General features: G+C 43.2%; 1 protein-coding gene across 5 annotated transcripts in view; it reads left to right on the plus strand.

The window, feature by feature from the left end:
• Positions 1-22,717, plus strand: part of CDH4 (cadherin 4) — a 458,588-nt gene that overhangs the window by 366,006 nt on the left and 69,865 nt on the right. For all 5 annotated transcript variants that reach the window (XM_061441907.1, XM_061441909.1, XM_061441910.1 and 2 more), the window contains one exon: positions 9,183-9,355. In XM_061441907.1, coding sequence (XP_061297891.1) covers positions 9,183-9,355 — 173 coding nt within the window. The remainder of the gene's footprint in view (positions 1-9,182; positions 9,356-22,717) is intronic.

Consider the following 22,717-nt stretch of genomic DNA (forward strand, 5'->3'; position numbering starts at 1 on the left):
AGGTCAATGTGAAATGCACTGCAGCGACTCGAGTGCTTTGCTCTGAGTTGTATCTATTTTGTTTTAACAGAAAGATTGTCAGAAATTAACACATCTCTCCAAAATAATTTGTTCTTGTCAGACTGGCCTTTTCCATTCCCATTCATCCTTTCCACTTCACTAACTTTCTGAATACATCTTTCAAGTCAAAAGCGGGAGTCCAAGTAGCTTCTTTTAAAGTAGAGTTTCATCCAGCTCTTTCTTCCTCATGTTGCTGTGTAGGATAGTTTCCTCCTGCCACCCTCCCTGGGAGTGGTGTGAATGATGCTAAGTATGGACAGTCCTCCAAAACAAAGGAATATTAGTATTTCTTACATGAGGAATGATGTCATTTAAAATCTCCCAATCTCCTCCTGATTTCATGGAACTCTGATACAATAATTGTTGATGGCATGCCATGTGAAAAATGGAATAGCTGGGAGCCAAATCTATATGTGGCAAATTAAGTTTAAAGAAATCTCATAAAAATAAGCACTATATAAAAACCCAAGGATTTCAAAAGCCGATTATTCTACTAGTGTCCCAGTTTGTTTATTTTATTTCCGTGCCAGCAGAGATTCCCTCAGAGATTAGCACCATGGACTAATGCACAGATGGGGCCAGAAACTTGAAAGTCATCTGAATATTAAGAATTTAAATCTTTAGCCTCAGTGATTTGAATGGAAAGCCAATTATGAGGCTGAATTAGTTTTCAAATTAAACTGCAATTTAAGGCTTGTGAAATTAATCTTTTAAGGCATATAGTTGCATTTGTATATACATTCATGTGGAGAATTTGTATTCTGCTGTTCTGGCTTGTTCCTCTTCTCCATCCTGACAGTACAATTCAGAAAGAGATGACTTGTGTCCTGCAGGTTGCTCTTTCAGCGAAGGAACAGAGCGAGTGTTGCTGGGTGGCAGGGGAGGAAATGAAAGCAGCAGTGCTGGAGATCTGAAGAGAAGATGCTCCGTCTTTAAAAATTAATAGGACGCTGAGTGAAAACCCCTTTCTTCCAGTAAAAACCATTCCAAAACCACCATAGTGCTGCTCATAATTAAAACATTAAACATTCTTACACCAGCTGGAGGCAAATTAATTTGAGCAGTTAGGGAGGACCTAATTCAACAGAGCACCTGAGCAGGTTGGCGGACCTCGGCTGACTTGGCTGCTGGCACAGGGCATCCAGGGTGTTGATAGCACTAGAACCTAGAAATAATCCCAATGCCCTGTGCTTCAGAGGGATTATGTAAAGTTAAAATGGTAAAATCTTCAAGAGCCAGAGCAGTTTTCAACAGATTCTGCCAGTTATCCCAGAGCTCTTCACATGTTGAGTGCATTGCTTCTGAGTTCATCACAAGCCCAAATACACCCACCAATGCGGTGGCATCTTCTGCAGCTTGGGTAGGTGCCATTCTTATCCTTGCAGTTTATCTACTGTTAGAAATGGCTTTGTCCAACCCATGTATTCTCTCACACATTACACACAGACTTTAGATGCGCAGTATTCTTTTTTAAGTTCTTTTGCTCAGCCAAGAACAATGTTAAGATAAGGAATTCTTTCTGCAGCCGCATGTGTTAGTGCTTTCCATTTTGTTTCAAGGTGAGTGGTTATGAAATCTGTGCTCTTAATTTTCTTTTCAGAAGCATCCGGTCCCAAGAGCAAGGAAGTGAATTATAGGGCTGTAGGTGAGGAAAAAATGCAAATCCCCATGCTGATGTTTTTTTCCTCCAGAAGAAACGGCCAAACTGATATAAAGAAAAAAATGTGGAAGCATGTTTTGAGGCCATGCTAGAAGGGAGTTACAACAGTCCGCTGTCTGCCGCCTTTTAACCAGCAGTTACAAATGCCATAGTATGATATATATTACAGTATTCACATTACTTTACATTACATTATAATATATTTATTATATTACATTGTATTGTTAAAATTCAAGGATTAGATTCAGGCCTTGTGGACAATGCGTTAAGTCTAAGGTTTTGCAGCTGGGTCTGTATGAATTCACTAGTTCCATACACCTTCAGTTAAGCATGAAACCCAGCCACGCTTTCAAGCACAGTTCTGTGGTGGTTTTCAGGATATCTTATCCTGAGGTACACCTTCCCTATATTCTGAATTTGACTCTGGGAATCAAGAGGATTCATCTGCAGGAGCTGAGCTGAGCTGAGGCTCATTGATTTATGCAGTCAAAACTACTTGCTCAGAGGCTGAATGTTTTACCTGTTATTTCTCTGCAACATGTGAAGTCTCAGTAGGCTGCAGACTGCTCTACAAGAGTTATCTCCAAATCTAGCCATGCCCACATGCATGCTGCATTCAGTGCATCCATTCATTTCCTCTCCAGAGCTATTTATTTCATTTCTATCAATAAGAGGGTATTATTTCAGTTTTGGGTGACAGCAACCTCTTCAACTTTCTCAGTCACCTCTCCAGACTGCTTGCTGTCTTTATTCTCATTAGGATGGCTCTTGCCTTGTTGAAGGCTGAGAATCTGATGTCTCCACTAGTTAGGAAGTGGCATCCTTTATGAATTAGGTTAGCTGCTTGAAAGGTCAAAATTTGCCAATAATTACAAAATAATGGTGGAAGAGAATGACAGTAGATCTCTCTTAGGACTGAAGGAATACCATTCAGAAGGAGAGTGCTGTTTCTGTTTAGTTTTCTATCTACAGCATGTGGGGTGCAATTTAAGTGTATGATACAGTTTCCCACAGCCTCCTCTTAGAGAAACTGATTTGTTACGGTCTAGATGAGTGGTCTGTGCAGTGGGTGGGGAGCTGGCTGATAGGGCACATGCTGCAGGTGGTGGTGAATAGCTCTTTCTCCAGCTGGGAACCTGACACTAGTGGGGTCTCCCAGGGATCGATACTGAGCTCAGTGCTGTTCAATATCATCTTTACTGCTCTACATGATGGGATCAAGTGTACCCTGACCAAGTTTGCTGCTAATACCATTTTTCATTTGAAGCTCTCAACAAGGAGTACATGAAAGTGCTTCAAATCACCCACTACGTTTTGTTTTTTTTTAACTTGAGGATACAGATTAGTTTGCGGAGATGTTTTAGTCTTTAACACTACAGCAGTTCTCCAAACACCGTTCTCAAAATCGTACTTACTGGCAAGATAAATTCACCCATAGGGAGCTCTGTGCTGTGCCATCCAGACTGCTACTGGTACCCCAGGTAGGGCAAATAAAACCAACTTGGGATGGCTCATCAGCATTGCAGTCTGCATACCTGAAGACAGCCCCCTCCTGGCCCTCACCTCAAATCCCACATTGTAATGGAAGAATCTTATTAGTTTTATCGATCAATTAAAAAAAAAATCATAGCACAAGCACACCTCAGCATGTTTATGGGTAAGAAGGATCATATTTTGCATAGGGAAGCTATATACAAGTGGTCATGTGTGTAGTTGTACTCTGAAGGCTTGTTTAGGATCCCATCATGCTTCTCATTGCACCTTAGTTTTGACACCTTTGCTTTTCTAGTGTTCTGCTTTTCTGTCCCTGAGATTTATTGCAATGAATGAAATCACTTAAAGAGTGAAGTGTTCCTATCGTGAGTAGGGGCATGAGATTCCCATCCCCTGTGGGGAGAAAAAATAATGTCAGGAAACACTTCTGAGTGGAAAAAATTATTTTCAGGAAATGTTGTGAATTTTACACCACTTTTCAGTATTTAATCTTCCCATCAGCAGTGACCGTCTTCTCTCTATCTGGCATCAGATGCAGAGTATTCACTAAGTCAGCTTTCCAATTTGGGGTGAAAAAAAATTAGGAGTTAGGGGAGGTTTCCATTAGTACTAAGACATTATTAACATGGGTTAATGAAGACCTAATGTAATATGGCCATCACCACATGTCTGCATATAATGATTCAATCCTTTTCTAAGGGGGAATGATTAAATTAAGTAGCTTGTAGGTCAAAATTAGACTGAGAAGGTTAACCAACCTTTAATGATTCTGCAACCATTTACCAGCCATTAAAAAACATAAACTGTAAGATAAAGCTGAGTAGAGAATTAGTATTATCAGTAAAAACTGGATGAAGTTTTAGCTTTTTCTGTTTCTATCATGAGTAAACTGAGGATTGTGCATTTTTGTAATGATCTGTGGTATAAAGGGCAAAGTGAAAGGGTTTTTTATCTTTTTTTTTAATTGTTATTTTGACTCCTGACAAGTGCCCATTAGCTCTTTTTTTAAGCATGCATTAAATCTTACTAATGGATATCAAACCAGCTTAGAAAAATTGTAATTATAAAGCAATTGAAACACAGACTTTGGGAGCAAAACTAAGATACTGTTTGTATGCCTTAAAGCCATAAAAGCTCAGTCTTTTCAGAGAAGTGAAGCTGCATAGATGGGAGAGCAGAGCTTGCAGACAACGTGATGTGAATTAGCACTCCTCAGCATGCTTGGAGACTGTCTGAGCTGATTCTCAGATTCCAGAGTGATTGGGGGGGGGGGGGGGGGGGGGAACATTTGTTTACAAATGTGTGCTTATCTACTTACACATACACAGCACAACTATCTTGTTTTGCTTGTTTTTACTCAACATGTACAGTTGGAATGAGATATAGCAAACCTAACAAAACTTTCTTGCAGCTTTTTCCAAATAGATGCAATCAATTTTAAAATTGATAATTTTTACCTCTGTATTCAGTTTTGTTTATCTCCCTTTGCTTCCATCCCCCCAGGTTCTGTAAGGAATTATTTTGCCTATTATGTAGAAAGCTTAATTGATCTAAAGGGAATATTTTCCATAAGGGGTGCTTTCAAGCATCTCTCTCATGTGTCTTGTCCTTTGTTAGATTGAAACAAAAACAGCTCATTTGATAAAATAACATCTAGGAGATGGCAGTCTCTGGGAAATCAAAGGGAACACGTGAAGTTGCAAATTCTTGGGGTCTTGCCTTTTTTTGATAGATCTCCTTCATCATGCCGTACATTAATTTTAACTCAGGTGATATATGAACTTGGTGCATTAGTTAATGAAAGCTAATGCACAGTAATCTTGTCATCACTAGCTGTGCATGATAATTCAGTCTGTTTCTCGGAAGAGCTGTTCAACATGCAACAAATTTGATTTAATATTGACATGATGTACTAGGTTAGGTATTTTATTTAACAGACTGTGTGCCTTATTTAATGAGAAGTGGTTTCTTTCAACAGGTTATCTACCTGACTTAGTAGGCCAGGTGTGTAGTTTAATACAGTTATATCAAACACTGTCTGGACTGGGTATTCATTATGTGATTACACTGCACAGACGGGGGCAAATTCCTGAGTTTTGGCTCTTGGTGCATTCACTTAATGTTATCAGCGTGCTTGAGAGTAAGCCCTTCAGAGCGGAAGAGTAAAGCTAATGCTTCTCTCATGCACTGAAAGCGTAAAGCCCCTTCTGCCCCATTTGTGCACTTCTCTTGTGACTTCATCACCACTGACAAGGTCTGGCCCAAAAATCATAGAATCAAAGAACAGTTTGGGTTGGAAGGGATCTTAAAAATCATCTAGTTCCAACTCCCCTGCTATGGGCAGGGTCAACTTGGCAAAGTACAGTGTGGGGGTCTTGAATGGGAGGAGTTTGCCTAGTGTTTCTGGTCTGTAGTGACTGCTTCCAGTCTCTGTTTGGGTAGGAAATAGCAATTAAAGGTGGGGTGGTTAATGCTTTGATTTCCACAAAACACATACACACATTCTGTGGGCCAGGTTGGGCAGTTTGTGCTTTTTCATTGAAACCCTAACAGTGCCATCCTCAGTCCTCAAGCGAGTAAGAACTGTTCTTCTGTCAGTGTATATTTGCCTAATTTGTGTAGTAATAGGGGCTGGGTATGAGAATGTATTTCCTTTATTTTAATATGAAGTATATGAAGATATATCCCCATGCATAGAACACAAAACCATAATTTTATTTACTTTTGTAGCAGGTAAATCATCACCAAACATCTTAGTGTAGTGGGAGACTTTATATAGCACCCAGAAGATGTTTGAGACTGTAGCAGTATATATCCACATTGCTCTACTGAATACTCTTGTGCATAGATATATGTTTATGTCATTCGCTGCAGCACACAGGTACCTAGATGTTATCTGCTGCTTAAAGACAGCCTAAAGGTACAGAAAACTGGGTGGAATGTAGATGGTGATGTAGGTTGCACCGGCACCATGGAGCAGACCTGAGGAGTGGTACCCTTGGTGTGGGTAACAGGAGATGCCATCATGCTCTTATCCTTCGGTCAGCCTTCCAGGTGGGAAATGTGTATGCATAGGAATAAGAAGGGATATATCAGCCACCACCCAGACTGTACAGAGGAAGAAACAATTTGAGCTGATTTACAGCAGACTGTGGTGAGACAAGCAGCCCGAGGGAGAGCTGGGGAAGGAAGAGGCTGCTGCAGTTCCATCATGTGCTACAGAGTGCTGCGGCCACACAGGATCCTTTGCAAAGGCCATTTTATTAAGTTATGAGTTAGTAATTAATGCCAAATTCCTCTCTATTTCCTCTGTGGTTGGGTTTCATAATCAAAATTAAAGGTATGAGTTAGGGAGCAGATTGCTTCTTGAAGTACAGCTCCCTGGTGCTTAGTTCATGACCTTAGAGACATTTGTCCAGTCCCATCTCCCTTTATGGGTATGTAGGTCAAATGCTGTTGAAATAGTTCTCTTTTTCTAGAGCAGATGTGCTCAGTCCAATGCTACACTGCAGGGAAGAAGCAACAAGGTTAGGGAAAGAGTGAAGGAGACCAACTGTGCACTCCATCTACAGGATAGCTGCTGTCAGCTCACCCTATGCCCACCACAGCTGCAGCCTGTTGGGTTCCCCAGCCAAGTTGGGAACATACCATCTTGCACTTTCCTAGTTTATTTTGGAAGCTACAGTGCAGTCTGAGAGATCCCAGATGAAGACGAACCATAACTGTGGGATGCCCTTGTGTGAACCTAGTAGCCCAAATAACTTTCCTTTTTGAGGTGTTTCTTGCACAAGAAGTGAATCATGAAATACCACCTCTTTCTTGGAATATGTCCAAAGGCTGCACATGTCCTAAAATAGATTCTGTTTTCTTCTTCCACTTCTGTTTTCATTAGCCCCAGGTTTTGACATTCTGTTCAGAGATATTTTCACGGTATAGAATGCATTCTGATAACAGAAACTCCAAATCAAACATCTCATTCAGCATATTTCCTATTTAAATTTCTCCTGTACATTTCCCCTGTACTTATCTAAGGGCTGGCTTCTTTATTTGTATCACTTGTCTCATGATAACTGGTTTTGCAAAAAAAAAAAAAAGGCGGAAAAAGAATGTTTTAAGAAAGAGGAGAAAATTCCTTGCTTCTGCAGCCTTCTTTCAAGTCAGTGTGCCTTCCCTGTCCTGAAGTTTATTGATCGGAAAAATGTTCAAGTTGTTGAATAGTTTGTTTTCATTTCACAAATGCGAATCCAGATTATTGCGGAAAGATAGGAATGTATTCATCATTAGAATTTGCTTTACACATTCATTTATTTTTTAATCTATAATTCTTATTGAACTAGGAAAACTCACAGGAACACGTATCACCACAGAGAACAAAAAGAGCCTGATTGAGCCAAAAGGAAGGAGATCAGCAAAGCACTTTGCACAGTGCAAAATACAAATTTATGAGGCCACTTCTTGCTAATACTGAGAAATGTTGTTTTCCCAAAGTTGGGGAAGATACTGGGGGGGGTTTCTACATACCACAGGGCTTAAAAACACTCAGCTGGGGTACAGAATTTGGGCATGTCGGAGCCATTGGTAGATCTGCCTGTGTAGAGCATAGAGTATGTTTTTAAGCTCTCTTGCGAACAGATGCAAACTCTCCAGCTCTCTGCTTTCTCTGAACTGGAAGCTCAGTAGCTTTGTGACAAGCTGGGGATCTGGGCTAATTAGATGAGACACGATGCAGTGTTAATGTAGCCACATGTCCTCGAGTGTGCCAGTGGCTCGCATCTAACCAAGTAAGCAGAACAAACTTAGCTCTTTCTGCAGAACAGCACGTGGCTCTGTCTTGAATCAGCTCAGGTTCTTGTTGGGACCACTTTGCATCCCTCCAGCACAGCACGCTCCTAAGTTGTTTCATCTGCTCAGAGTTCCCGAATGAGCAGTGTTCAGACAGTTCCTTCTATCTCTCCCTGGCTGCTGTTGGGTTTGGTGGTTACTAAGCGAGGTTATGTCTGGTTTCACTGTCTCTCTCTGCCTCCCATTCCTCCTTTCAGGTCTCATATCATTAGGTTCAGCCACTGTTGCAGATTCCTTTTTGTAAGCAGTATGTGTCTGCCCTTTTAGTCATTCTCTCCTACCAGTATAGCAAGTGTAAAGCTGGGCCCTATGAGCTCTGGGGGGTCACAGGACCATGCAGCTGCAGGAGTCCATCCAATCAAGTAAGATCTTTTACCCTCATAATGATAATTTCCCACTCTAACACAACACCCTGCTGCCAAACTCCAGTAATAACGAGCCTGTCAGTGCATCAGTGCACTCCCAACAGTATCTAGAAAGTAGGGATTTTTTTTTTGCAAGCAAATTGAGACACTGGTGATTAGCAAGAAACAAACCAATGATTCAATGCATCGCTGGCCACACACACCAGATCATTGATTTTCTGTCCTGCTGGGCAGCAGCTGTTCCATTTGCTCTGCAGATATACTTTTTTCCTCCTCCAGAAAGGGCTAGAAGGATGGATGTTTCTCCAAGAACTGGAAGCAGCAGGCAGTTGCTTCCTGCGCTGGGCATGATGGGGTCCTTCTGAAGCTGCTAAGAAATCTGATGGTTATTAAACTCTATGTCTGAATGCATATGAATGCAGTGATTTGATGGAAAGAAATCTCCTGTAAGAAACTATAAAATTGCAGGACAAAAAATGCTGCCCTAAAACTTACAATCACTGAAAGAATTAGAAGTTTACCATAGATAACCTGATATGACTTCTCACTATATACCAGTTGTGTGTAATCAGTATCCTTACAGATCATCTAGTCTCAGCAGTGTTGCTATTTTCATAATCCTCGCCTTGCCTAGCTGGCTGCATTGAAATGGGATGTCTACTCCATAGTATTTCTGAGTTAAATGCATGACCGTGAGTCAATGGACCGCAATCTGCTCTGCAATGAGATAGTCCTGATGTTTCATCTTCTCTTGTTCCAAGGTACCTACGTGATGACGGTGACAGCAAATGATGCAGATGACAGTACTACAGCAAACGGGATGGTAAGATACCGCATTGTGACGCAGACCCCACAGAGCCCATCGCAAAATATGTTTACAATTAACAGCGAGACGGGCGACATTGTCACTGTGGCTGCTGGGCTTGACAGAGAGGTGAGTTTAAAAGCCATCCTACTGGGTTTCCTATTGTTGAGGGTTACCGACTTGCAAAGCCCAAATCCTGTTTTGAATACTAAGCCTCTAAAAGTTTGTGTTGTGACATGGAGATTGCGGTCTTTGCTTCTGCAGCAGCTGTGGGGCATCCTGGCTTTGATGTGGTATTTTTGTCTGAATCCATATCCAGTCGATGAAACCCTGGGAGAATCTTCAAACTCATGAAGCTGATATTTTTCTTGCGTAAATTTGTACAACTCAAAGATGTAGAAAATATTCCAGAAGGAGCAAGAGGATGAGTAAATTGGCATTTGTTCTTCTATTGCGGGACAAAGTGCCAGACATCGATAGCCCTTTCTAGACCTATCTTGCTTAGTTCTTGTGTATTACCTTGGGAAGGAGTTACACAGCCTATACTCAACGCATTTTGCATGTGTCATGATCTTTGTGTCATTTCCAAACTAGGAGAATGCCTTCCAGTGATTTTGGTTTTGCGTGAATCTCTGCTTTTAATGCCTCTTCTTCCCAGTGTTTTAGAATGTACAGCTTTTCCAAATGCAGGAGAAATTTCATTTTTACTGATAAAAACACGCTCTGTCAGTGGATGATTCTCAGAGCTCTGCCTTCTCTAGTTGTGAGTATAGCTCAGGGACAAAGCAGTTATACCTCACACGTTAAATAAAAATCAATGTAGCATCAGTGATGGGTTGGAGTGTCTGGGGAAGAAGGGGACACAGATCAATGGGTGTGAAGGGAGAGAATCCCAGAACTGAAATTCTTCTCCACTGGCCTGTGTGGTTCATAGAGTGTTGCCTGTCCAATGCAATTAGTAGATCTTGATCAACTAAATGATGGGAAGGACCATTTGTTCATTAAGCAAACAGCCACATGGCCATGAAGCAGATACAAAAGTGACAACTTGCATAGTCTTAGGTTTAGATATTTTAAGTTCGAGCAGTCCCCAGAGGTAAGATGTCCAGTGAAATCCATTCTGAGAGAGCCCTGTGTGCGGCATTCCTGGGAGGATGCACCAGAAACTGGTTTTGTTCTCCTTTCTCTCCCTTCCTCCCTCATGACTGATGGCAGGGACGGCATGAGCAGGATGCCCAACATGCAGGCTGATGCCTGGGTTTCCTGCCTGGGACACCCAGCTCAGAAGGGTGAAAACTCCCAGCACCTCAGAGGGGGTTTTTTGGCTTCAGAGCAGCACAGCAGCTTTGGGATGAATCCCAAATGCTGCTGCAGAGCTACTGCTGAGAGGGGATAAAAGCTCTGGCAGCAGCTCAGCAGCAAGCAGTGGGACCAGCATGGGATGGGGCTGCTGGCTGGGAGTGATGTGGATCTGGGTCTTGCCCGAGGCACAGTTTCAGGGCAAGCCAACCCAGGGGGAGGCACTGTGTGAAACAGCTTTCCAAGGAGAAGGTCAGGTGAGTGAAGAGCATTCCAGATGTGAAGACAAGAAGGAGAGCTGGAGGAGCACCAGAGCCTGTTCCTTCCCACCTGATGTGGCAGGCTTTGCTAGCACAACCTGGGGCGGATTTGACCTTTCTCTGCTCTTTTTATGTAGCGAACCAGAAAGTCAGCTGAATCTTAAGCAGGTGGATTATCCTAGGCAGGGCTGAAGCCTGCAGCGTGCTTGTAGTCAAAGAGGAGAAATAAGTGCTGCGGAGATTGCTGGCAGCCCTCAGGGAGATGGACAGTGGCAGGGTACTCAGAGGAAAGATCTGAATTCTGGCAGGGAAGTGCTGATTTTATGGAAACGACAGAAGTATTGTTGCCCCCTTGACATCAGTGGGGGCCAGCATTTTGAGGTAGGGCTTTATGGGCAGAGAAAGGTTGTTGGTTTGTATTTATTTCAGAGACATTGATTGAGATAGCTTAGTGGGAGAGAGGTTTCAATCTTAGTAAATCAGCTGAAAAAAAAAGAGGAAGGGATAATTAAGGGGGAAAGGATAAGCAAAACATCATCTTTTTCCAGTTTTGTCTTGCTGCATCTGAAGTATTCTAAAAACTTGCAGGGGAACCATATGCTTCATGTTAGTTCCCCTATTGCATTGGGTCTGGGAAATCAAGGCAAGCTGGCACATCGTATATGGAAATAGAGCGTTGAGTGTCCCAAGCTGGTGCCAGGTTGGGCAAGGGACACTTGGATGAAGGCAGAACAACCAGCTCTGGGCACAATCCTGGAGCTGCCCTCAAGCTACGAGACATGCTTATTCCCAGCACTCTGTGCTGCCTTGCAGGATTACATCTGGAATTGGCAAAAGTTTCTGGTTTATGAACATAAAATTGTGTTAAGTCTAAATTGAAAAATGTGTTTAAGCACTCCCGTAACTGTAGCACAGATTGGGACTTTTTGTTTTTGTTTGTTTTTCCTGGAATCTGGAGAAGGCTATTAGAGGAGTAAATTTGGTTTTGCTGCTGACATTTTCTTGTTGTTAGGAAAAGGAGCTGAAGAGCAGTACTTGGAATGCAGATTTGTGTAAATTAAAATGTTAACAAATCTGACCTATTCAGCTGAAACTGCTACAACCGAGATGAATTCCCTGGATACCAGTTATTTCTCCAAATGCCTATTGACACATTTATTAGTGCCTATGACACTATTATGTTAAGCTGTGTTGAAACAGAACCAGGTTTTCAGTCTCCATTGGACCCTTCTGCCTTGCCTCCTGCAATGCAAAGGTGCCTCAAAGCAGGCATGAAAATAACTGTCAAAGCTGTTCTGTATCTGAGACAGGTCTGTGTTCCAGATCCAGCATTTGTCTTTCAGAGGGGAGAAAAGTCACTTCAGAACTAGTATTTCTAGCTCAACCTTTCTGTTGCATGCCTGATACTCTCAGCATCTCTACTTAAATATTTATAGAATCATAGAACATTTAGTGTTGGAAAGGATTTTGAGATCATCCAGTTCCAACCCCCGGCCATGGGCTGGGACACCTCACACTAGGCCATGTTGCCCAAGGCTCTGTTACTGGTTTCTTACGTTACTTGCAATTCATGAGGTGTCCAAGAAACTGGATATGCTCCAGCTTGCTTTGTGTCATGAGAAGTGTTTTGGTTAACCTGCGAGGAACCTATTTTAAGACAAATTCATGTAGTTTGCTGCGGTTTCTAAACCCTCATTTCCACCAACCAAGGAGGAAATTAAAAACTCAGCCTCTCAAATTGTGCTGATCTCTCTAAATGTCTCTGACGCTGAAAATAACAAAATCAAAAGCCAAGGTGTTATAATAGTGATGGCTTTAAAGTTATCTTATCTGGTTCCCATTAATCTGGATGTAAATATGGTTACAATGCATGGTATCTATTCACTCATTATGACTCTGCTTAATTGAATGGATCCCCAAGGAAGATAGAGATAATTGGACTGCACTTCATGAAAATTATTAAAGGAGGACAGTTTAGCAACAGCCTGATTTAAGCTCCTGGATGCCTAAGGGTGAGAAATGCCAAAGGCGGAACAAAGGAACGTGCATCCCTTGAACTAATAGAGAAAAAGACAGGGATTTAGAGTATGCCAGAGGTTCAAAGGTGAATTCAGGCAGCCAGGCTTAGCTGAAAATGTTAAAAGCAGATACTTGCTCTAATACAGGGAAATGTAGGAAATCTGTAGCTGATTTAATGAAGCTAGGAGGGAAAGATCAAATAGTGCTAAGAGCACAGAATGTGTGGATTAGTAGGGAAGGCTGTGAGCACATGAGATGAACAAGTTGTAACAAAGTTCAGGGGATAGGAGAGGACCATACTAGCTTATTGAATTTGTGGCAGGCTGCTGCAGAAATGGGTGGTACTACTCGGAGGTGCTGCCTAACTCATAGCTTAATTTAGCAGTGCATCTGAATTCCATGTCATAGCTTGCTTTTTTCGGTGGGAAGAAGATCGTAAGAGGTAACAAAGAGTGACCTGTCCCCAGCTGGGGCTCAGAAGCAGGCAGAACATTCATATTTCTGTTTCTATATTCTTCTATATATTTCTATATATATTTCATTCTATTTCTATATATTTCATTCTGTTCATTTCTATATTCATTTCTGTGTTCATTCATATTTATCCACTCTAAGTAACATTTCTCCTTACACCCATGCAAAAGGGACCACATCTGTTCTGTGTGTTAGCTCATTTTGTCTGCTACTGCTTACCCTGGTGTCCCAGGCAGGCTTCGAGCCCAGACTGTCAGTCTGACAGTAAGGTCCTGGGGCAGAAATTCAACCCCATCAGCTCTTTTGATTTCTCTGGTGGCAGAATATCTGTCTCAGTAGTACAGTAAACCTGCACTGGGGCTATAGTATTGACAATATCAGCCTCTGAAGAGCTTCCCCTAAATATTTTATGAACACAGACTTTGAGCAAGCAGGAGGAAGAAAAAAGCAATGAGAGGAAGGGAGCTGGCTGATCCCACACTCTGCTGCCAGGCCAGTAGATGTTGAGACAGCTCAAATGTCGTGCAAGCTTATTTGAGATAATACGTGGTGCTTGTAGTATAATGTCGCTAACTTTTTGAAATCTCATTGGGGAAGGAGTCCCTTCCCAGCACATTCATCTCGTGTTGAAGGAATGAAGAAAGTCAGGCTCGGAGTTGTTTCTTCCGAATTTCTCTATGTTTATATTTCTTTTAAAAGTGATTGGCTCTCAGCTGCTGCAAATGCTTTTAAAAATACATGAAATCCGATTCTATGATTACTGCACTTGGCTTTCCAAAAACGTGATGTTGCTACTCTTTCTCAAGTGAGTGAAAGATAAAAGGGAGAGCCTGCCAACAGCTGAGTTAGTGGCTTATTTTATTTATGAATGAAATGGCAGGATTTTTGTGGGGAAAAGGAAAAGTTCTTATTAGCAGAGACAGTTGATTTCTTTTCCAACACTGGTTTTGGAGCAACTCAACTTTTCTCATAGAACATACTTTTGAAATGTTACATTAAAAAAACACAAACAAACAGTATTCTGCTCCTCCAAAAACTGAGCAAGGATTGGGTTTTACCATCAGTAGTAACTATTTGGGGTACTTTTATCTCCAGGTCATTGCAGCAGCTTTCCAAAGCTTTGTTCCTTCATTTCAAATGTTGGCTGAGAGTAAACAAGGCATTGCACTGGTGATAGGAATTAGTTTGGCCATTAAGATTGCTATAATTTATCCTTTGTGAAACAGTTCTATAGACAGCAATCCACTAGTTTGAGATCACCTGAATACAGTGGGTTTAATCTGGGTTTGTCTCTTCCATCCAGTTGATAATCTAAGAATACATACTCTAAAGTGTAGCCAACAGGTAACACAGGCTGAGCCTTGCTTGTATACTTGCTTATATACTTATAATACCTTACTTCTTATACCTTTCTTATATGCTGTATACATACTCTACTAAATGTAGCCAACAAGTACTGCAGGCTGAGATTTGCTTTTTGTAGCAGGAAACTTTCCTCTGACAGAGTAGTCCAGCAGCTTTCAATCCTTTTTCCAGCCCTGGAATATAACAAAAAGAATGTATTATGTCCTAAATTATCATTGCCTACGTTAATTATTTCCCTTCACTGAATATCAGTGTGATGTTCTGCAGACCTGTGCCACCTCCTCTGAGCAGGGCTGGAGGAACATCTGCTGCAGCATGAGGCTGAAGAATCTTGACACGATGTGAGTAATAGATGAGTGAATCTGTGCAGATTATCAGTCCTGTATGTGTACAGACAAAACACAAAAAATGAGAGAAAGTGACATCTAAATTGCTTAACTGCATCCTAAAAGTTTCCCATTTTCCTCACTTAAATTAGCCATCTCCAAAGAGCAGTGAGGGCTAATGCAAAAAATTGGTAAGAGGATGTCACCTTGTGACAGGCATAATCTAGTGTGCACCATGTTTGTTATTTGTATCTGTTACAGGAGTTCTTCAAAGTGAGAGGAATTATGGTTTTCATGTTTTCTCCATTATTTTTTCAGAAAAGAACTAAACCAAGGTAGTTAGATTCTGCTGAGCCACAAATATCTTGCTTTTAAAGATGAAGTTCCCACATCACTGCATTAAAACATGCAAAAGAATGCATCCATAGCTGGAACTCACAGGAGGAGAATGAGAGTGAGAGATTAGTGATTATTTTGCCAGTGAGGCACATCCATTTCTATGAATTTGGACCCCAAGCTACTGTATTTAGCCTCCAAACTCACAGGCTCTCAAAGTGTTTTCCAGTGACTGAAATGGTGGACTTTAACAGAGTTCTAAGGATAAGTGGCTTTTCCAGTTCTCACAGCATTCAAATAATGGTTATAAGTCTGTGGAGCTTGTCTTCAAGCCAGACATAAACTACCAGAGCCTTAACAGGAATGTGCAGGTAAAATACTGTAGAATTCTCTGAGCAGCAGGTCAGGCTCTGATCCCCTTGTCCCTTCTAGCCTTGGGCTTAATATATTGGACAGTTTCCCTTTGCTATTGAGAAGCAGCTTGCCCCAGTGCTGTCATACAGCAGGCTCTGCCTTCGTTGGCTGCCACGTGCCATACCAGAGATTTGTGGAGCACAGAGTCACTCTAGGGGATGAAAGCCACTCTATAAATGTCATTTATCACTGAATACTGTGTTATTCCTGATACCTTATAATTCTTCAGGTCCATGTAACAGAAATATAAATACTAAAGCTTTATATATTAATATGCCTGAAATCGTTACTTAAAGATAAAACTACTTAAATTATTCAGTTATAAAATTATCCCATTTCCACAGCAGCATATCCTGTCAAAGGAAGAGCTGATTAGCCATAAACTGAATTTAGCCAGTAGATTTATGGTTGATTCTCATTTACATTTCCACATTGTATGTAGGACTGATTTGAGCTCGCTCCATCATTCCAGCATGCATTTCATTTTCTTATTACAGACAAAAAATGACCTTTTTCAGCAAATTATGGTGAGGAGCACTGCCACTCATCAGTGAAGAAGGTTCATTTTATTAAGCTCATTTAGTGCCTGTGGAAATGCATCATGCACACAATGGAGGGCCACTTGTAGTACTTCGAGATACCAGAAGCTAGTAGATGGGGAGAGCTTGAATCTGCTCTGAGTGCTCTTGGTCCAGCATTGCTTAATGGATTCCTCAGTAGCCCAAGTTGCAGGATGAGAAAGATGTGAATGAAGCCTCATTGTAGAAATGCTGTTGTTTGTTTTAAGTGAGGGGCATTTCATCAGTGTTTCTGAAGCCTTGTTACAGTACCTGAAAAGAATATGTCTTCCCGTTTGTGTTTCTCAAATAGCAGTGGCTGTGTGTCTTTCTGCTGGGTGTTTCCAGAATCCTCTGTACCTTCCAGTCTTCTGCATGATTGCTGCAACTTTCTAAATATGATGCTGCCAATCAGGTGTTGGAGCCTGTGTGTATGGAAATGGTTTGGGTTTTTTCATTATTTTTCCTAGATAAAAACCTGCTATCTAGGTAGACCAGTGAAATCAATAGAGCAAGGGCTCCAAGGCACGGGCCTTGGAAGATGATAGCTTTAGTATGTGCTTCACTAAAACAAAAAAGATGATTTGGAGATGATAGGAGAAACTTCTAAAGAATCATAGACTGGTTTAGATTGAGAGGGAGCATAAAGCTCATCCAGTTCCAGCCCTCTCCCACAGACAGGGACACTGTCCACTAGACCAGGTTCTTCAAAACACCATCCAAACTGGCCTTGAACAAAAGGGCTTTCAAAAAAAAAGAGGCCAGTAAATAATTTGGAATGTGTGGAAGTTCTGTGAGTAGATAGGAAAATAACCGGAGTATTTACCTCCAAAAATAATTCACCAGCGAGATGATCAGGACGCAAATATAATGGGCTGGAGACCAACTGGTTGTACAAATTGTGATGATCTGTTGGCACCATTTGAATGTGAGTTTGTGTAAACTCAGTCTCACTGAGATTTCATCCACACATATTCACTCATTATTGTCCCTGTGCTTAGACACTAATGTCCCTGTCATCACTGTGGGGTTTAGGAAGTTAATAACATTGACAAGCAAAGATAAACGCTAATGAAGGACATAAGCACAGCAAACACTTATTTAATCATACCGCCTGGACAGGCAGAGCACACTGTATGTTTGCCCATATTGTTAATCCTTGACCAATAGATATGTGGCATTTAATCCTTGAAACCTCTGCTTTTGGCAAAGGAGCAATTTGCATGCCCTGGAAAAACATGGTAGAGCAGACCCAGTTTGGTTAAGCAAGCTGCTCAGTCTGATAGTTTCTGTGAAACCTTATCAGGCTCTTCCATTTATTTCAATCTATGCAACATAAACCCTTTGGGATTCAGAAATTCATGGTAAACCTGTCACCAAGATAAGTGGTCCTACCCATATTGTTAATGCTAATTTTGGACTTCTCTTCAGTAATTCTTTGCCTTGTTGCTGGCATTGCCAAAGTGCCTTGATCGTGACCAGTACATGTTATGTCTTCTTCTCCACTCTTGCCCTTCGAAGGAGGCGAGTGTCATAGTTGTTTGTGAGGGCTGAGGAATAACTCATGATTTTGTGGCCATGCTGATCCTCTTGAGAAGTTGGTTTCACATTTGGAGACCAGTTGCTGAAGAGGCTTCATCTTTCCTGATGAGGATGATAATCCCTGTGCTCCAGTGAAACACAGTTGTTAGAGGAGCTGACAGGGAGCCCACCTCAGCACCAGAGCACTTCTCTCCAGTAGGTATCTGACAAGGTGATCTGCCACAGACAGCTTGCATTTGTCTTGGCACTGGTCCTGTCCTGTCATTCCCCATCAAATTGTTTTTAATAACAAGGATCAGCCAGAGTGCTACTTTTATCATTCTGGTTGCTCTATGAAGTTTTTCAGCTTGAGTCCCTATGTGTGTCCTTTCTGAAGATGCAGACAGACGGATGCTCTAACCGTAGAACAGAGAGAACCAGTGCATAGAAGTAAACCTACAGCCAGCTTACATCTCCCATGGAGCTGATTCCAAGAATGAGTCCTGCCCTTTGGCTGAAACAAAGAGTTTCCTCATGTTCAGACAGTGCATATAATGCTATTTACTGCCCTGCCAGAGTAGCTCCCAGTTTGTTTTTTTAATTCTTTTTCCATTTGATTTTGAGATTGTACTGATTCAGATGTTAATCTGTAATAACTTCTTACTCATATTTGGGCATGCTATTGAAAAGCTGCATGATTCGGGGTTGACCTACTCACCCCCAAACTGGATAAAACTAACCTTTGAGTGTAATTGGATCCAGTTATAGAGTCTGAGAGAGAATAGGACTGATACCCAACCTAATCAGTCCTGTTTTTTGAAATCTGGAAATCTTCAGAGCCTCTCCTATAAGAAAATCCCACCTGTAATAATAGTCTATAGACCCTTTACTTTCTTCACAGACATTTTAGTATGTTCAGAGAGTTCTGGTAGAGTCTGGTTGCATTTGTTTCAAGTTGCTCCTGAAATCCCACCTCTGACTACATGTCGTGGTTTAAACCCAGTCAGGTAACTTGTTCACTCACTCCCAGTGAGTGGTGCCAAGCTGACAACAATCAAGGTCCGTGTTCATCTCCCCCCCCCCTCCCTGCACCGGGGCTCTCCCCTTCCCCGCTCCCGGAGGAACGGGGAGGAGGATCGAGAGAGCGCAACTCCCACGGGTTGAGACAAGAACAGTCCAGCAACAAATCACCACCGCTACTATCAGCTAAAACAATGATAAGGGAAAATAACAAGGGAAGAGAATACGATACCACCGGCCAAGAAAACGAGTTCCACCCGGAAGCCCGTGTCCTTCCGGGCAACTCCCAGTTACCCCCCACCCCGGGCATGACGTGCTGTGGTATGGAATACCTCCCCGGCCAGCCCGGGTCAGGCGCCCCGTCTCTGCCTCCCCACAGCCTCCCCTCCTCCCTGGCAGAGCATGAGCCTCACAAAGTCCTTGGTCAGGGTAAACACCACTCAGCAACAACCGAAAACATCGGCCTCACCAACGCCGCTCTCAAAACTAGAAGTCAAAACACAGCACTGCACCAGTTAACACAAAGGAAAAAAAAACATGACTGCTACTGCTGAACCCAGGACATTATCCACCCCTTATTCCATACCATTCACGTCGTGCTCAGATCCCACATTTTCAATACACCATCGCTCTCCCACATATATACATCCATATACATACAGACCAAGAGGAAAAAAAATCATTTTCTTAGTGCATGGACCAATCCCTATAATGCTGCCGAGTCCATTCGGTCCATGATGTTCCAAGTTCATTCTCTGTTGGGATGATGGCTGGAGGGAAGTCAGGGCCAGTCGCTGGTGACCTGGAGACATCTAGTTGATGGGCTATAAAAGCATTACACAGCAGGCAACAGCATACAATTGAGTTCACTGGCTGTTTTCCCCTAATATCAAATCCCCTTGAGGTATACATCGGACTTCCCCATCTTCCCGCATTACCCACCAAGTATATCCAGGTCCCTGAGCAAAAGCAATCCCACGAGTGGGTTTGCCTTTACCTGAAGCAGGAATTACCCAGACTGTCTTCCCCAGCAAATTCTTCATATGCACCACGGGAACTCTGTCCCCCTCTACAATATGTAAAAGTTCTGACTGGGCTGGGCCAGCCCTGTTGGCAGATCCTCTGGTGTTGACCAACCAGGTGGCCTTTGGTAAATGTGTATCCCAATGCTTGAAAGTTCCCCCACCCATCGCTCTCAGTGTAGTTTTTAACAGCCCATTGTACCGTTCGATTTTCCCAGAGGCTGGTGCATGGTAGGGGATGTGATATACCCACTCAATGCCATGCTCTTTGGCCCAAATATCTATAAGGTTATTCCGGAAATGAGTCCCATTGTCTGACTCAATTCTCTCTGGGGTGCCGTGTCGCCACAAAATCTGTTTCTCAAGGCCCAGGATGGTGTTCCGGGCAGTGGCATGGGGCACAGCGTATGTTTCCAGCCACCCGGTGGTTGCTTCCACCATGGTAAGCACATGGCGCTTGCCTTGGCGGGTTGGTGGCAGTGTGATATAGTCAATCTGCCAGGCCTCCCCATATTTATACTTCAACCATCGTCCTCCATACCAAAGAGGCTTTAACCGCTTGGCTTGTTTAATTGCAGCACATGTTTCACACTCATGAATAACCTGGGCAATAGTGTCCATTGTTAAGTCCACCCCTCGGTCACGGGCCCATCTATATGTTGCATCTCTGCCCTGATGGCCTGAAGTGTCATGGGCCCACCGGGCCAAAAATAATTCACCTTTATGTTGCCAATCTAAGTCCATCTGAGCCACTTCAATCTTAGCCGCTTTATCCACTTGTTGGTTGTTCTGGTGTTCCTCAGTGGCCCGACTCTTGGGTACATGGGCATCTACATGACGTACCTTCACCACCAGATTCTGCACCCGGGCAGCAATATCTTTCCACAGTGCAGCAGCCCAGATGGGTTTACCTCTGCGTTGCCAGTTGCTCTGCTTCCATTGCTTCAACCACCCCCACAGGGCATTTGCCACCATCCATGAGTCAGTATAGAGATAAAGTACTGGCCACTTTTCTCGTTCAGCAATGTCCAGGGCCAGCTGGATGGCTTTCACCTCAGCAAATTGACTCGATTCACCCTCTCCTTCAGCAGTTTCTGCAACTTGTCGTCCAGGACTCCATACAGCTGCCTTCCATCTCCGATGCTTTCCCACAATACGGCAAGAGCCATCAGTAAACAAGGCATACTGCTTTTCACTTTCTGACAGTTTATTATATGGTGGGGCCTCTTCAGCACGCACCACCTCCTCCTCTGGTGACATTCCGAAATCTTTGCCCTCTGGCCAGTCCATGATGACTTCTAGAATGCCTGGACGACTGGGATTTCCTATTCGAGTTCGTTGTGTAATTAGTGCAGCCCATTTACTCCATGTAGCATCAGTTGCATGATGTGTAGAGGAGACCCTGCCTTTGAACATCCAGCCCAGCACGGGCAGCCGGGGTGCCAGGAGGAGCTGTGCTTCAGTGCCAATCACTTCCGAAGCAGCTCGAACCCCTTCATAGGCTGCCAGTATCTCTTTCTCAGTTGGGGTATAGCTGGCCTCAGATCCTTTGTATCCCCGACTCCAAAAGCCGAGGGGTCGACCTCGAGTCTCCCCTGGAGCTTTCTGCCAGAGGCTCCAGGTAGGACCGTTCTCCCCAGCTGCAGTGTACAGCACATTTTTTACATCTGGTCCGGTTCGGACTGGTCCAAGGGCTACTGCATGAACTATCTCGCGTTTAATTTGCTCAAAGGCTTGTTGCTGCTCAGGGCCCCATTTAAAATCATTCTTCTTCCGGGTCACATGATAGAGAGGGCTTACAATCGAACTGTAATTTGGGATGTGCATTCTCCAGAACCCCACTGCACCCAAGAAAGCTTGCGTTTCTTTCTTATTAGTTGGTGGAGACATTGCTGTTATCTTGTTGATCACATCTGTGGGGATCTGTCTACGTCCATCTTGCCATTTTATTCCCAAAAATTGTATCTCCTGTGCAGGTCCCTTGACCTTACTCCGTTTTATGGCAAAACCGGCTTTCAGCAGGATTTGGATTATTTTCCTCCCTTTCTCAAAGACTTCTTCCGCTGTATCGCCCCACACAATAATGTCATCAATGTATTGCAGGTGTTCTGGAGCTTGCCCCTGTTCCAGTGCAGTCTGGATCAGTCCATGGCAAATGGTAGGGCTGTGTTTCCACCCCTGGGGCAGTCGGTTCCAAGTGAACTGGACACCCCTCCAAGTAAAAGCAAACTGGGGCCTGCACTCTGCTGCCAAAGGAATGGAGAAAAATGCATTGGCAATATCAATCGTGGCATACCACTTGGCTGCTTTTGACTCTAGTTCATACTGAAACTGTGAGATCAAGAGGAAAAACCTTGAGAGCCAATAAATCAGCATTGTGACGAGTGACTATCAATCCAGTCAGATCTGTTCTTATCTCAACCCCTCGAGCCCCACGTTGGGCGCCAAAAAGAACTGTCGTGGTTTAAACCCAGTCAGGTAACTTGTTCACTCACTCCCAGTGAGTGGTGCCAAGCTGACAACAATCAAGGTCCGTGTTCATCTCCCCCCCCCCTCCCTGCACCGGGGCTCTCCCCTTCCCCGCTCCCGGAGGAACGGGGAGGAGGATCGAGAGAGCGCAACTCCCACGGGTTGAGACAAGAACAGTCCAGCAACAAATCACCACCGCTACTATCAGCTAAAACAATGATAAGGGAAAATAACAAGGGAAGAGAATACGATACCACCGGCCAAGAAAACGAGTTCCACCCGGAAGCCCGTGTCCTTCCGGGCAACTCCCAGTTACCCCCCACCCCGGGCATGACGTGCTGTGGTATGGAATACCTCCCCGGCCAGCCCGGGTCAGGCGCCCCGTCTCTGCCTCCCCACAGCCTCCCCT

This window comes from Pezoporus flaviventris, unplaced genomic scaffold (genome assembly GCF_033815535.1).
Source record: "Pezoporus flaviventris isolate CSIRO_AGI_PZ_B2104156 unplaced genomic scaffold, CSIRO_AGI_Pfla_v1 ptg000213l, whole genome shotgun sequence".
In the NCBI taxonomy this organism is placed as follows: domain Eukaryota; kingdom Metazoa; phylum Chordata; class Aves; order Psittaciformes; family Psittacidae; genus Pezoporus; species Pezoporus flaviventris.